The 13,778-nt window shown below is 38.0% G+C and overlaps 1 protein-coding gene and 1 pseudogene across 1 annotated transcript in view; both read right to left on the minus strand.

Annotated features, from left to right (window-relative positions):
- Positions 1-13,778, minus strand: part of GFPT1 (glutamine--fructose-6-phosphate transaminase 1) — a 65,158-nt gene that overhangs the window by 32,912 nt on the left and 18,468 nt on the right. Inside the window, exons 4-8 of the mRNA XM_068564846.1 lie at positions 10,358-10,483; positions 4,342-4,400; positions 2,879-3,013; positions 1,424-1,485; positions 118-197 (exon numbers count right to left, since the gene is read on the minus strand). Of these exons, the coding sequence (XP_068420947.1) occupies positions 118-197; positions 1,424-1,485; positions 2,879-3,013; positions 4,342-4,400; positions 10,358-10,483 (462 nt within the window). The remainder of the gene's footprint in view (positions 1-117; positions 198-1,423; positions 1,486-2,878; positions 3,014-4,341; positions 4,401-10,357; positions 10,484-13,778) is intronic.
- Positions 8,667-9,466, minus strand: LOC137777879 (protein VCF1 pseudogene; annotated as a pseudogene).

Consider the following 13,778-nt stretch of genomic DNA (forward strand, 5'->3'; position numbering starts at 1 on the left):
TATATAAGTGGATCTGACCAAAGGGGCATTTAATCAATTTAAGGAAAACAATTCTTTATAACTACTGCACTCAATTTATACATTTTTCCCATGGCATGATGTAGGAATAGTTTTTACCTGTTCTGTAGAGGATTGGAATATGATCAGTAGATAGTTTATGTTCGCTTCGTACACCAATCAACAGAGGGCTACCTCTTCTGTTAGTACAAAATTAAACAGAATTAAACCATTTTTATAAGTAATGCACTAATGTTTAAACTCTCCCTCCAAGTTCAACTTCAGATATAACAAAAGAACGACATAAACAGTTTTTAAAAAATATTCAGAAGTCAGCCAACTATGACCCACAGGCCAGGTTTGTCTATTTTTACTGGAACACAGCCATGCCCTTTCCTCTACACATTTTCTACAACTGCTTTCACACTACGACAGCAAAACTAAGTGGTTGCCACAGAGGCAACATGGCCCAGAAAGCCTAAAATATTTACTATCTGGCCTGTTACAGAAAAAGTTTGCAGACCCCTGTTCTATAATGATGCATTAGAAAGCTTTCTCCTTTTTAATGTAAAATGGAACCTTTCTTTTGATGTGTGAACAATATATGAACATTAGCCCCCTTGACTTCATTTTAAAGACAGCTCTCTCTTACCAACTCTTAGGGTTCCACACTGTTCTAAAAAGGACTTCATGATTAGGCTTGAATATCCCAGCAAAAGTAGTAATGGTACAATTATCTAGGACTCTGTCTAGAATATATAGTTCTGAAAAATATGGATATTTTACAAAATATTCAACATCCAAATTCACAAAGTAACAATGGTGCCCCACTACAAACAAAAGGCCAATTATAAATGCCAAAATGTTTTTGCTTTGTTAAGGGATTCTGTTACACGGAATAGTGGTAAAACAACAGACAAGAAGGGCATATGAAAATAAATACAGTCGACCTCCCATATGCATGGGTTCCACATCTGCAGATTCAACCAACTGCAGACTGAAAATATTCGGGGAAAAAAAATTCCAGAAAGTTCCAAAAAGCAAAACTTGAATTTGCCACACACTGGCAACTATTTACACACTAGCATTTGCGCTGTATTTACAACTATGTATGTAACATTTACATTACATTAGGGTATGTAAGTAATCTAGAGATGATTTAAAGTGTACAGGAGTATGTATCTAGGTTATACGCAAACACTACACCATTTTATATAGGGGACTTGCACATCCATGGATTTTGGTATTCACGGGAGTTCCTGGAACCAATCCCCCATGGATACCAAGGGATGACTCACACAGATATCTCTAAAAAAGGACAGAGCCGTTATGGTGAAGGGCCATTCATAGTGTACAGGGAATAAGCTTATAATTCTAAAGTTTCAAAATACATATAATTATTAGTCATTATTAAATTTATATATACCTTGTGCCTACTGCTTGGCCAGGAAAATGAACACTTTTAAATACAAGTGCAAAAGCACCTTCCTATAGAGGGAAAAAAAATGCATTAGCAATATATATTATAATTAATTATCAAATGTGAAATGCCTAAAATATACTGGCTTCAGCACAGAAATGTTTTGTTCACACAGCTACTCTTTTGCACTAGTTTATAAATGAGTCTAAATTTTAGGTAGACACTTACTCCTGAGCTTTGATGTATCCACGATCCACTTTTTAACCAAGTCCACTCTTGAAATAGGCTCAGTAGATAATAGCTCCTAAACAGACCATTTTAAAAGACACCTTTGTACACGCTACCAATGCTTCTCAATAGGTACATCATATCTCCCATACTATGCATTAGTAAGGGAAGGGCAGAATCAGAAAAGATCCCAAGCTCCATATCCAAAACCCATTCTCTGGCCCAGTAATTTTATACCACTGTTAACTTCCATTCTTTTTGTCCTTGATATTGGAGACATAAATATACACAATCACAATTATTAACATGCACACCATACCGCCCCCTCAACCCAAACTCCTCAGGGACAGGGCCTAAGGAAATCAAGAATGAATAAAGGAGGAACATAAGGTAGGAGAAGGAACAGAAAAAACTGGGTTATATGAGTAGAAACAAGAAAAGGCTGGGAAGGCACACTACTCTGCCTTGAGTAAAGAGAAGGAACAGTTCTCTATCTTCTCTACCTTCCTGACTCCTTTTGCAGCAGACATCATAAGATTTGGGTGGAGATGGGAGGTAAGGGTTGGACCTTCATAGAGAAGTATAGGGCTTTTAAATGGGAAAGCCAGTTATGAGTGGGATTGGGGCGGGGGTGGAAGTCACTATGTATTTGGACCTTTGTGTATCTTTGATATCTTTAATCTTTAATTAGGACAACTGGGATGAGATCAAAAACACCACTTTTCTCTCGGGTTGGGAAATAATTTTCTGTAGAGGTACAGGGCCAAGGAAAAGTCCCCATAAGGAAAAATGAGTTGACTACTGGCTTAGAGACATGCAGACATTATCCCAGAATAAAGAGTGTGTATTTCACCGAAGCTACCCTTCGCTAAGTTATTGACTAGAGGAACACTTGAATGAGCAGGAAGCATGAAAGTGATGAATCCCCAGCTGTGTGTACTGTGTACATGTTTGTGTGTGGTGTGTATGGGTTTGTGTGTGTGTATGCATAGTCTTTGGACAAACTGCTTTTGGATTATTTTTAGTTCCCATGACACTAAACTACAGGGAAAGAAGTAAAATCATTAAAACAACAGTCTCTCAAAATTATTCAAGTTGAATAGTTATATACATGGGAAATAAAAGCAAAAAATACTTAAGAAATTAGCATAATTCCTACTTATCGAAGTTATTTTTAAGCATTTATTGTGATTAGTGTTGGCAATAATTATCTTTAGAAGTGTGGTTTAATACCAATTGTTGGATGACTCTCTCCACCAAGGTAGTAAAAGTTATATCTTGACTTTCCCGATTGTCATACATGTACTTAACAAGCTTGGCAATTGTCTCTGTGTCTGTTTCAGATTCAAAGTCATAGCCTTTGCTTTCCTGTAATTAGAAAGGAAAAAATTTTGACCCATTCAAGGAAATATTCATAATATCTAAATCTTTTCTACACAATTTTTCCTCAAAAATCTCATTATCCAACTTCTAGTCTTTTTTTGACCACCACACCCTGATTACCCACTCTTTAAAATCAAGGTCACCATCTAATTACGGTGAACCCAAAATAGTGAGGTATTCTCTGTGACCAAACATACTTATAATTATATAAATCTATATATGTCATATACGAATTAAATACATTTTAAAATAATTAAAATATAATGAAATATATAACATTCACAAACCACTAATTCCATTATGAATTATTCCTTTTTTTTTTTTAATAAATTTTTGGCTGTGTTGGGCCTTCGTTGTTGCTGCACGGGCTTTCTTTAGTTGGGTCGAGTGGGGGCTACCCTTTGTTGCGATGTACGGGCTTCTCATTGTGGCGGCTTCTCTTGTTGTGGAGCACGGGCTTCTCCTTGCGGTGGCTTCTCTTGTTGTGGAGTGAGGGCTCTAGGCGCGTGGGCTTCAGTAGTTGTGGCACACGGGCTCAGTAGTTGTGGCTCACAGGCTCTAGAGCACAGGCTCAGTAGTTGTGGCGCACAGGCTTAGCTGCTCTGCGGCATGTGGGAGCTTCCCAGACCAGGGCTCGAACCCATGTCCCCTGCATTGGCAGGCGGATTCTTAACCACTTTGCCACCAGGGAAGCCCATGATTCCTTCTTTAATGATGATATTTCACTGTCCAATACAATGGCCATTAGCTCTATGTGGCTATTTAAATTTAAAGTGAAATAAAATTTCAAATTTAGTTCCTCACTCATCCTACCTCAACAGCCACATGTGGACAGTGGCTACCATATTGGGACAATACATGTATAGAAAGTTTCCATCACTGCAGAATGCTGAACTGGACAGCTCTGAGAAGTCACTCATGAAGTCATCATCATTACCATTACTACACAGTACACAGCTATTTAGGGCATGGAGCCTTCATTCAATCTGTCTTGAGTCTTCTAACACCCTAGAATCTTTTAAAAATGACACGGTCTCTCACAATGCAAAGACATCCCCCCAAATTCCAATTTTTTTAAGCTTTTGGGTCATTTATAATCAAGCCAAATAATTATTTTCTTTTCATATAAGAAACAAAAAAGTTCTACTGTCAACAAAGAAAAGTCCAATAAACCACCATATCCTTGTAACTGTCTTAGGAATTATTTGATCACATCAAGATAGGATTTACTGTACATCCCAACAAACAACCTCAATGCTCTCATTAGAAGTATTCTTCAAAGACTGGTAGCCTTTTTAGGTCACTTTACTTACCAAAAACTTTTTCAAGTCTTTGTAGTTGGTGATGATTCCATTGTGAATAACAATAAATTCTAAAAGAGATAAAAGTATTGATGACCAAAAAATTATAGGTCTAATAAACACTATAAATTGCCATTACTATTAAGAGATTTTTCTCAAGTCAAAAAATTTGTTACATGCTACACTTTCAGGTGTAATCAAGTATTATCCACTTTTCATCATCAGATTACCCTCAGGTAGATCAGCAGCACAGTTCACATGTAGAAGCACACAGTGCTAAGAGGTGGGTATAGTGGGTTAATATAATAAACTGGAGTCTAGAGACATCAACTTCAGTTGTGGCTAAACTACCAGTCCAGTGCCACCATGTAAAAGAAGCAGGTTCCCTGGGCCAGTTTCCTCATTTGCAAAATGAAAGGGTTGAACTAAATAACTATTATTCTCACTTCTTTGTTCATTCATTCTTATGCATACAACATTCCTAAGTTTAAAGAGAAAGGCTTCATCCAATTTACACTAAATGAGTTTAAAACCTAAGTTAAAGAATTGAGAAAAAACGGACAGTTACTCAGTTCTGTAGTTTAATTAACTTATCTGAGGTCCAGAAAATTCCCAGAATGTCAGATAAACCAAAATTAAAGCAGCATTTCAAGATCAAATACAGATGACAGTGGGATAGTTTTCATCTTTTTTTGATTAAATAACTTTCAAAAACGTAAGAATGTGCAATCAGGAGTTGACAATATTATTTGTAGCCACTGACAGTGTATGTAAAGTAAAGGCAACTAATGTGGATTTCTTATTTAAAGTTCACATAAATCAGGAGAGAAATTACCACTAAATTCAATTTTATATCAAATTATCAAAATGTTTTTTAATATACTTAAAGATCTGACATTAAATGAGCTTGAACTGAACACGTTCATTACAAACCAAACGTTAAACACTTCACGAGATTTCTAAGAAAGAAAAGATACCACAAAATGATACTACAAAAATAAATCTTAAAATTTTAATGCTAGAACACAGAGAATCATAAATAGCTGATATAAAGCCTTAAAGCCAAATTCTCAAAATATAACATATAGTTTTTCAGAAATCTTTTATAAAGACCTTGTCAGTATTAAAAGTTTGAGTAGTTAACATTCTAATCCAATAATTATGTGAAGCATGAAAAACCTAAAAAGGTAGCTACTGAATTAAACTACAAAATCTTACCTCAAAGGGATATATATACACACATACATACATATATACGCTTATGTATATATTCACTTATTTTTTAAAATTATGAAAGAACAGACTCAAAAATTTTGTTAAATGTTTATATACAGGAAGAGATGGAATAAGGAAGAGGAAATAAGATAGAATCTAGACTTATTTTAGTATGCCTTTTTTATAGGTATGACCTCAGAACTATGCAAATATTTTAGATAGTTTTAAATAAAAATTATTTTTTAAAGAAAATCAATTCCTAAAACTCAAAATAAAATATATTAACATAATGCTATACCCAGCTAGTAGAACAATTACATACAGAAGGATTATTCCAAGTGACTCCAAAACATAGTAATTTGATTATACATCCCTAGAGAGATATACCCTAAGGACAAAAAAAAATAAAAAACAGTCAACATACTGTTATGGTAGTGTTGACATTATGATTCCATTGTACATGTATCATCTGATAGATCAAATAAGTATGTTGCTGGTGTTAAGAACTAAGTTTTTAAGTGTGACTGAAAAGAAATCCATAAATCAATGAGGTTAAGTAAAAACCTTACAGACCTGGATTTGAATTGAAGGTGTTAGTGTAAAATTATGTTGTTTTCTCTTTAAATTTATACATGCACATACACAGAGGTATATATATTTCCTAACTCTGCCCACTGAAAAGGCCTAGGTGCAATGAGCACTTCTAAGACCTGGTTTATAGTCTTTTTTTTTTTTTTTGGCAGCACAATATAGAAGTACATGGTGTTACTAGCTTGAGCTAACAGAAGTTTTAAAAGATGACCATTTACTATCAAGTAGCCTCATAACAGAAATGTATCTGAAGCTGCCAAGGCTGTAGAAAATATGCAGGAGGGGATGGAGATTATTCTTGTGTTTAACAGGGTAAAAGAGTTAATTGCTAGCCCAGCACTATAACTGTACTTATTTGGGAAAAAACTGTTTTGTTTCAGTGATGGTTTCATCTTTCATTTCTTTCAGCTGGGTGGGAAATAAAAGGAACGTGCTTTCTTGAGTTTTACATGTTCTTTTTTTTTTTTTTTAAAGACTTCTTTTTTTAAAATTAATTTATTTATTTTTATATTTAATTTTGGCTGTGTTGGGTCTTCGTTTCTGTGCGAGGGCTTTCTCTAGTTGCGGCAAGCGGGGGCCACTCTTCATCGCGGTGCACGGGCCTCTCACTACCGCGGCCTCTCTTGTTGCGGAGCACAGGCTCCAGACGCGCAGGCTCAGTAGTTGTGGCTCGCGGGCTTAGTTGCTCCGTGGCATGTGGGATCTTCCCAGACCAGGGCTCGAACCCGTGTCCCCTGCATTGGCAGGCAGATTCTCAACCACTGCGCCACCAGGGAAGCCCCATGTTCTTGTTAATACACGTTTTGTTTCAGCAGGCTGCCATCCATTAAGCCTGCAGGAGTCCTCCTGGGTATTTCTGAATTGTGTTGTGTACATGTGTGCCTGAGAGCTTGTCTTCTTACAGCATTTAGTTGCTGTTTGCCTTTTTGTTGGATAAAATATTAGCAATGTATCCTTTCCATATTCCCTGCCACAAAACCTATTATGATCCAAAATCCTCATCAAACATCTGGTTTTAGAACTTGGGAGATGGTAGTAAAAAAAAAAATTCTTGGACAAACCATCCCCTCCGTAAGCATGGGCCTATGCTGAAACTTTCCCTCACAACTCTACATTTCTACTTCAAGTAACTGACCTTTCAACTCTACCCATTTAGAGGAACAAACCATGGAAAGGAGGTACATATGTTTGCCCTCTTCCTATAGGCCTCATCTTCAAATTTTAGTTCTGTCACATAAGAAAATCTCATCCTGTCCCGTGTCCTTTTCTAATCTTGACAAAGAGGAAAGTTCCTTCTAGAGCTATCCATGCTCCTCAGACCTGCTGTGTGCGCTGTGCGGACTCCCAGTGAAGTGGAGGGTGAGAGCAGGCAGTAGACTCTAAGGCACTTTCCTCCACATAGAATGGCAAGTTGTCCCTCCCCGCACTCTCCCAAGAAGATGACCTGATGCATCCTTGCTCCGTGTTCACACAGCTTGCCACTGCGGCAGAAGACTCATCTATGCCTTCGTTATTCAAACTTGGGTGGCTCTCTAGCATGACTAAATAACACGGGAACAATCCACCTCTAAATATATACTACTGTGCTGTTTCTTCTAGAGGTGCCTCTGCTGATGTATTTCTAAGCCACACCAGTCTTTCCAGTTTCAGTGGTGGAATGTGGCCCCCTACTTACTGTTGGGGGTTACTTTAAGCATAAAGTAAATCCTTCTCCAACAGTTTCAAAATACTTGTTACTTCGGACATCAGTTCAGAGAGCCTACACTTTGTCAGCCTTCACCTGCTCCTTAATTCTCGACACTACAAGGTGGAGTTATCAATGAGATCACGTAAGCTACTGCTGGAAAAGTTTGTAAGACAAAAAGTCGTCACGTGTTTCTTGACTCATAACTGAGCAATGTTTTCTAAGTCTGAGATATAGGCTTTGGAGGAGTAATGGTAACAAGTTATCTGAGCATCCAAGAGTCTGAAAGACCTCTCTGGAAATATAAATATATAACAAAGAGAGAAGACAGTTATCAGGGAGGATGCTTACTTACACAGTGTAACTTGGATCTGATTGTTCTCCTGGCACAAAGGAGCAAGTACTTTCAACAGGACATCTACATACTAAGAGGTGGTATGGCAATTAATTTCAGGGCAAAACTGAATCAAGCATTCTATATTTTGGAAAAAAACTTCGGTTTTTTTCATGGAAACTAGATACTCTTCTCTAGTTTATTGAATTTTAAAAATTGAAGATTCTGCATTTTTAAAAGGCCTTTTTACATAAAGTAGAATTTCTAATTGACAGATCAGAAATCAATCTGAATTGGACAAACTATGGATTCAACATGCAGATGAGATATCCTCCTACGGTTACCTTGATGCAGATTTGATACCCACCCTCCAAAGAATCCTATAAAAAAACAGCTTCAAAACCCCTTTTTAATCACAATAGTGCAGCAAAACCAGAAGTAAACAACTGCCTGTTAACCTGTTATTTCAAATATCGACTGAAAAGCCAACAGGCATTTTTTTGTGCAACTTTTTAAAACACTGTTAAGTTGAAATATCAAATCTGCACAGCACTGTCCCTTCACAGAAGGCAAGAAACTGCCAGCACATCATGTGCGAGGCCGTCCTTGGTGCTGTCGGCTATGAAAGTGGGCCTCCTTCAGGATCTGGCTGATGTGCAAGCAAGGGCCTTGGCACAAATGCAGACCGCCTGGCACGGGCGGGGGGTGCTGGCGCTGGACCCGGCGACGCGGTGCTTTAAGCCACTTCCTGGCCCACCGGCCCTGGCTATTAATGCTGCTGCCGCTGCTGCTGCTTCCACCCCTATCACTGCTTGAAGACTCTGTGTCCCAGCAATCGTGAAAGACAGGCTTTCTACTACTCCTTTTGGTCTGGGGGGGGAAGATGGTGGTCTTCTTCATCGCCACTCCTTCTTTTCCTGGGGCGGAGGCACTGGCTCACAGCAGCTGATGGAGGGGAGCAACGAGGTGCCACAAGAGGAGGGAACAGAGGGTGTTGTGTTTCGGTGGCCGCCACGCCCACCCCCTCAGGCCTTGGCTCCATGGTACCCACCGCTACTTCCAGCATCTGTTCCGGGCCCCCCATGTCGCAGCCACCATGGCACCCAGGTTTATAGTCTTTAATTATCGTTTCTACTGAAAGGAACTAGGACTCCTTAGAGAAATGGCTGATTCCAGGTTTGGGGCAGGATTAGATAAACCTGTAACATCTTGAACTACCAGAAAATAACAAAGACTACTGAGCCTACTTGGGTCACATGAAAAGGACTCAGGAGTCAACCTGAATAAACTCCCAATGGCTAAAGATGGGAAGTTTTGTGCATCAATATAGATAATTACTTCAGTGTTTTGAAACAAATGAAATATTTTAAATCCATGAATTTATAATAATACAGTAATAATAAAAAGGAACTCTGTTCACCTTAGAACATTACAACCGCTTCATTTGAAAAATGGTAAATAAAGGGGAAAAAAATCAAACATTTATCCTGCCTTTCCTATACAATCTATACATCAGGGTAATCAAGTGGTTAATATGGAGAAGTTTCTCTTTATAGAAGTATTTTAGATAATAAATGACGAAGGAAAGATTGTATTAGACTATCACCATTTTATAACCCCTAAAGAAATAATTAATATTGGCAATGATTATCAATGACCTAACACAAAAAGAAAAACATCCAAACATTACAGGTACAAACAAATACCATACCAATTTATAACAAATAGAAGGGACAGAGAATCATGTTAAATGACACCACAGGACGCATGCCATTAGCAAGATCTAGACTGTAGGAAACTCTACAGGACAAACAATAGAGTAAACTGCAAGGAGGAAAGGAGAGAAAAGGAAAAGTCTCTTAGGAGACTTAGGAGATAAATCAATCTACTAAGTCCTTACCTTTTAGAGATACACACTTACATAATTACTAATTAAATGCTATGATATCTAGTTATCTGTGATATATCTATCTATATGATATCTATTGGCTTCCAAAATAATCTGGGTGGGGTACAGAAAAATATAACTGATTATGTATTGATAAATGTTAAAGCTGGGTGATGGATATATCAGGTTCTGTATACTCTCTACATCTGAATATGCTTGAAATTTTCCATATTAAAATAATGAAAACAGAGTTTTCATTCTTCTCCTATTATTGGCCCTCTACAAACACTCCAGAGCATGTACAGTCTGTCCATACCATTATTTTTATCAGAGCGCTGGGGATGGCTATTGACAGGATTGGGTTCGCCATGCGTTGCCCAACGGGTATGAGCTATTCCAAGGTGTACATCAAATTCTATATCCAAATCCATATCTTGTTGTTCTGAAGAAGATAAAATAAAAAATTTCAATATTAAATCATGCTGTAGAGATAATGCCATAAGCTAAAGTTAAATGTAATTATTACAGTTCTGCTCACCTGGAATATATAATTATTGAAACTGAAGATCAGGCATATTCAAAACAGTAATTAAAAGACTTAACAGGAGTTGTTAATGCAGCTGAAATATTTAGGGCAAATGGTTCCAATAACAACCAAAATAATGTATACAAAGAGACAAAGCAAATGTGACAAAATGCTAACAATTGGTAAAACTAGATGAAGTCTATGGATGATTAATGTACTATTCTTTCAACTTTTCTGGAGGCTTGAAAATTTTCAAACTTATGGTCAAAAAGAGTTAAGGTGATTTTTAAAAATCTGTATTTAATCCTTCCCTTGAAAAAAATCAGTATCATTTTAATTAGACATGTAAAAAAAATTCATTTTCTCAATGCCACACAACATTATGACTGCAATTTCTTTGGTCCCCAGTGAATGTAACCGTATCTCACACCATAAACTGCAATTATGAAGAGCTTGCATAATCAAAAATAGTCCTTGAAAACAAAGCAGCACTATGAAAGTATGAGGTTATGGGCTGATGCTCCTCTGTCTTGCAAAGCAGCTATTCTAATTCCTTCTCCTTATGAACTCTCTCTTCTCGCTTCCTCCAGGGAAAAGAAAAAAAAAAAAGACAGTTCTAGTATAGCATCTACCAGTAATGTCTCCTTCTAATTTCCTAAATAGAAATTTCATTTGGCTAAGAAACCAGATAACAAACCTTATCAGAATTAGGTCTAAATTAAGAGCAAAATGCTCAGAAGTGTGAACAGGAAAGTCCACGCATTTTAGTACATAGTCTTTGTAGATTTTATCCTGGCTAAACAGAGGTCATCCTAAAATACAAATCTGATTAAGAAACAATGCTTAAAATCCTTAAATAGACTTCCAGTTGCTTAAAATGTGGTTTGCATCCATAGCTACCCATATGAATCATCCTAAACCTGGTCACATGGATTTAAAAAAAGATTCTCAAATTCTAACATAAAACCAGAGAACCATTTTCTCACAAGATAAAGCCCGAAACACCTTTTCATGGTATACAAAGGCCCTTCGCCATCTGGTCCCCACCTACCTTTCCATCCTTCTCTCCCAACCCTCTCCAATCACTCCTCGAAGCTTTCAATGCACCTTTTACAAATAACAACAGCTAACATTTATGGAGAACTTACTCTGTGCAAGGTACTATAGACATCGCCCCACTCTATCCCTATCACTGTGGCCTAAGCCGCCATCATCTCTACATGGACTACTAAACAGAATCCTAACTGGTCGCCCTGTGTCCAGTCTTCTGTACAATCTAACCAAAGTGATCCTTTCAAAACAGAAGTTAGATCAACGTCAGTCCCCTATGCAAAATGTTCCAGTGGCTTCCCACGACACACAGAGTAAAATCCATCATTCTGAAGACCCTCCATGACCTAGCCATCAGCCTCCTCTCTAGCCTCATCTCCTGCCACTCTCTCCCTCACTTACTGAGCTCTAGCCCCACTGACTTCCAGCTATAAGCAGGCCAAACCCACACTGAATCTACGCACTTGGTGTTCCCTCTGCCTAGAATTCCCTTCTTCAGACAATCACGTGATCTCTGCTCAAATGTCATCTCTACCATACTTTTTCTTCATGGCACTAATCACTACTTAACATTATTTATTGTTTGTCATCTGGCCCTCTCACTAGACAGTAAGCTCCATCTGGGCAGGGAGTTTGCTTATCTTTTCTTTGTCCTAAGGGCTTAGAACAATGGCTGGTATATAATAGGTACTCAATAAATATTCATTTTGTTATTGAATCCTCACAATACAATTAGGTACTGTTAGGTACAACTGTCCCCATTTTATAGATAAAGAAACTGAGGCTTCACGAGGTCACAGAACCTGCCCTAGGTCACAACTAATAGGAAACAGAGACAGGATTTGAACCCAAGAGTGCCTGACTCCAGAACCTAAGACTAAAACCACAATGTATACTCTGCCATACTATTATAACATTTATGACATGTTGTCTACCTGGCTTCTGCCAGAATTTAAGATCTACAAAGGTAGCAGCTTGTCTTATTATCTTTGAATCGTAAGCACTAAGCTATATAGGACAGATACTCAAACTTTTGTTGGGTAGTTCAATCAATGGATAAAATCATCAATGTATTCTTTTCTGGCTTAACTGTGTTCTGAAAAATTAAGGAGACCTGATAAATGACCTCCAGAAAAGTAAGGATTTCCATTTATTACTACTTAACAGGCAATGCAAGCAGTGAAAACATTTGACTAGTTGTTTGGGTTAACTATAATTAAAAGCAGTATGTGCCCCCACTTGCTGGCAAGAGAAAGTACACTGGAGAAAGCAACAAGATTCTATAAAATGAACTCATTTCAAATTCACGGTAATTACCATACCTATTTCACTGTTGCCAAAGGAACATTATCTAATGACTAGTAAGAAAAAGATCATTGCTATGACAATACGCATATTCCCCGCAAGAAATATTGCATGTTGTATAAATTAATCAGGGCTCCAATCCGGACTCTTCCTATCCACTGTTACTCCATTCTAAAGCCCCTTGTTGAACCTTAAGTCTAGACAACGCTACACTCAGTTTTCTCTCCCCCGCCCGCCGCAAGCTGCCAAGCAACACTGAAGAAAGTCACAAAATTCTGTAAATTGAGTCCATTTCAAGTTCATGGGTAATTATCAAATCTATTTAACTGTTGCCATTTAAGGAACATGTATCCATGTTCCCTATTCACTAAACTGAGAACTCATTCAATTCCCCAACAGCTCATGACATTTTTTATACCCTTTTTAAGCCTCAATCCTACCTATATAGTCCCTCAATCTACCTTACTCAGGTTTCCCCTTCACCTCATAACTCTGTTTTAATTAGCTTTTCTTTTCCCTTTAACTCTTTTTTTTTTTTTTTCATTTTTTATATTTATTTTATTTTTGGCTGTGTTGGGTCTTCGTTTCTGTGCGAGGGCTTTCTCTAGTTGCGGCAAGTGGGGGCCACTCCTCATCGCGGTGCGCGGGCCTCTCACTGTCGCGGCCTCTCTCGTTGTGGAGCACAGGCTCCAGACGCGCAGGCTCAGTACTTGTGGCACACGGGCCTAGTTGCTCCGCGGCATGTGGGATCTTCCCAGACCAGGGCTCGAACCCGTGTCCCCTGCATTGGCAGGCAGATTCTCAACCACTGCGCCACCAGGGAAGCCCCCCTTTAACTCTTATAAAGGCTAACTCC

The sequence above is a fragment of the Eschrichtius robustus genome, chromosome 15, assembly GCF_028021215.1.
Source record: "Eschrichtius robustus isolate mEscRob2 chromosome 15, mEscRob2.pri, whole genome shotgun sequence".
Taxonomy (NCBI): Eukaryota; Metazoa; Chordata; class Mammalia; order Artiodactyla; family Eschrichtiidae; genus Eschrichtius; species Eschrichtius robustus.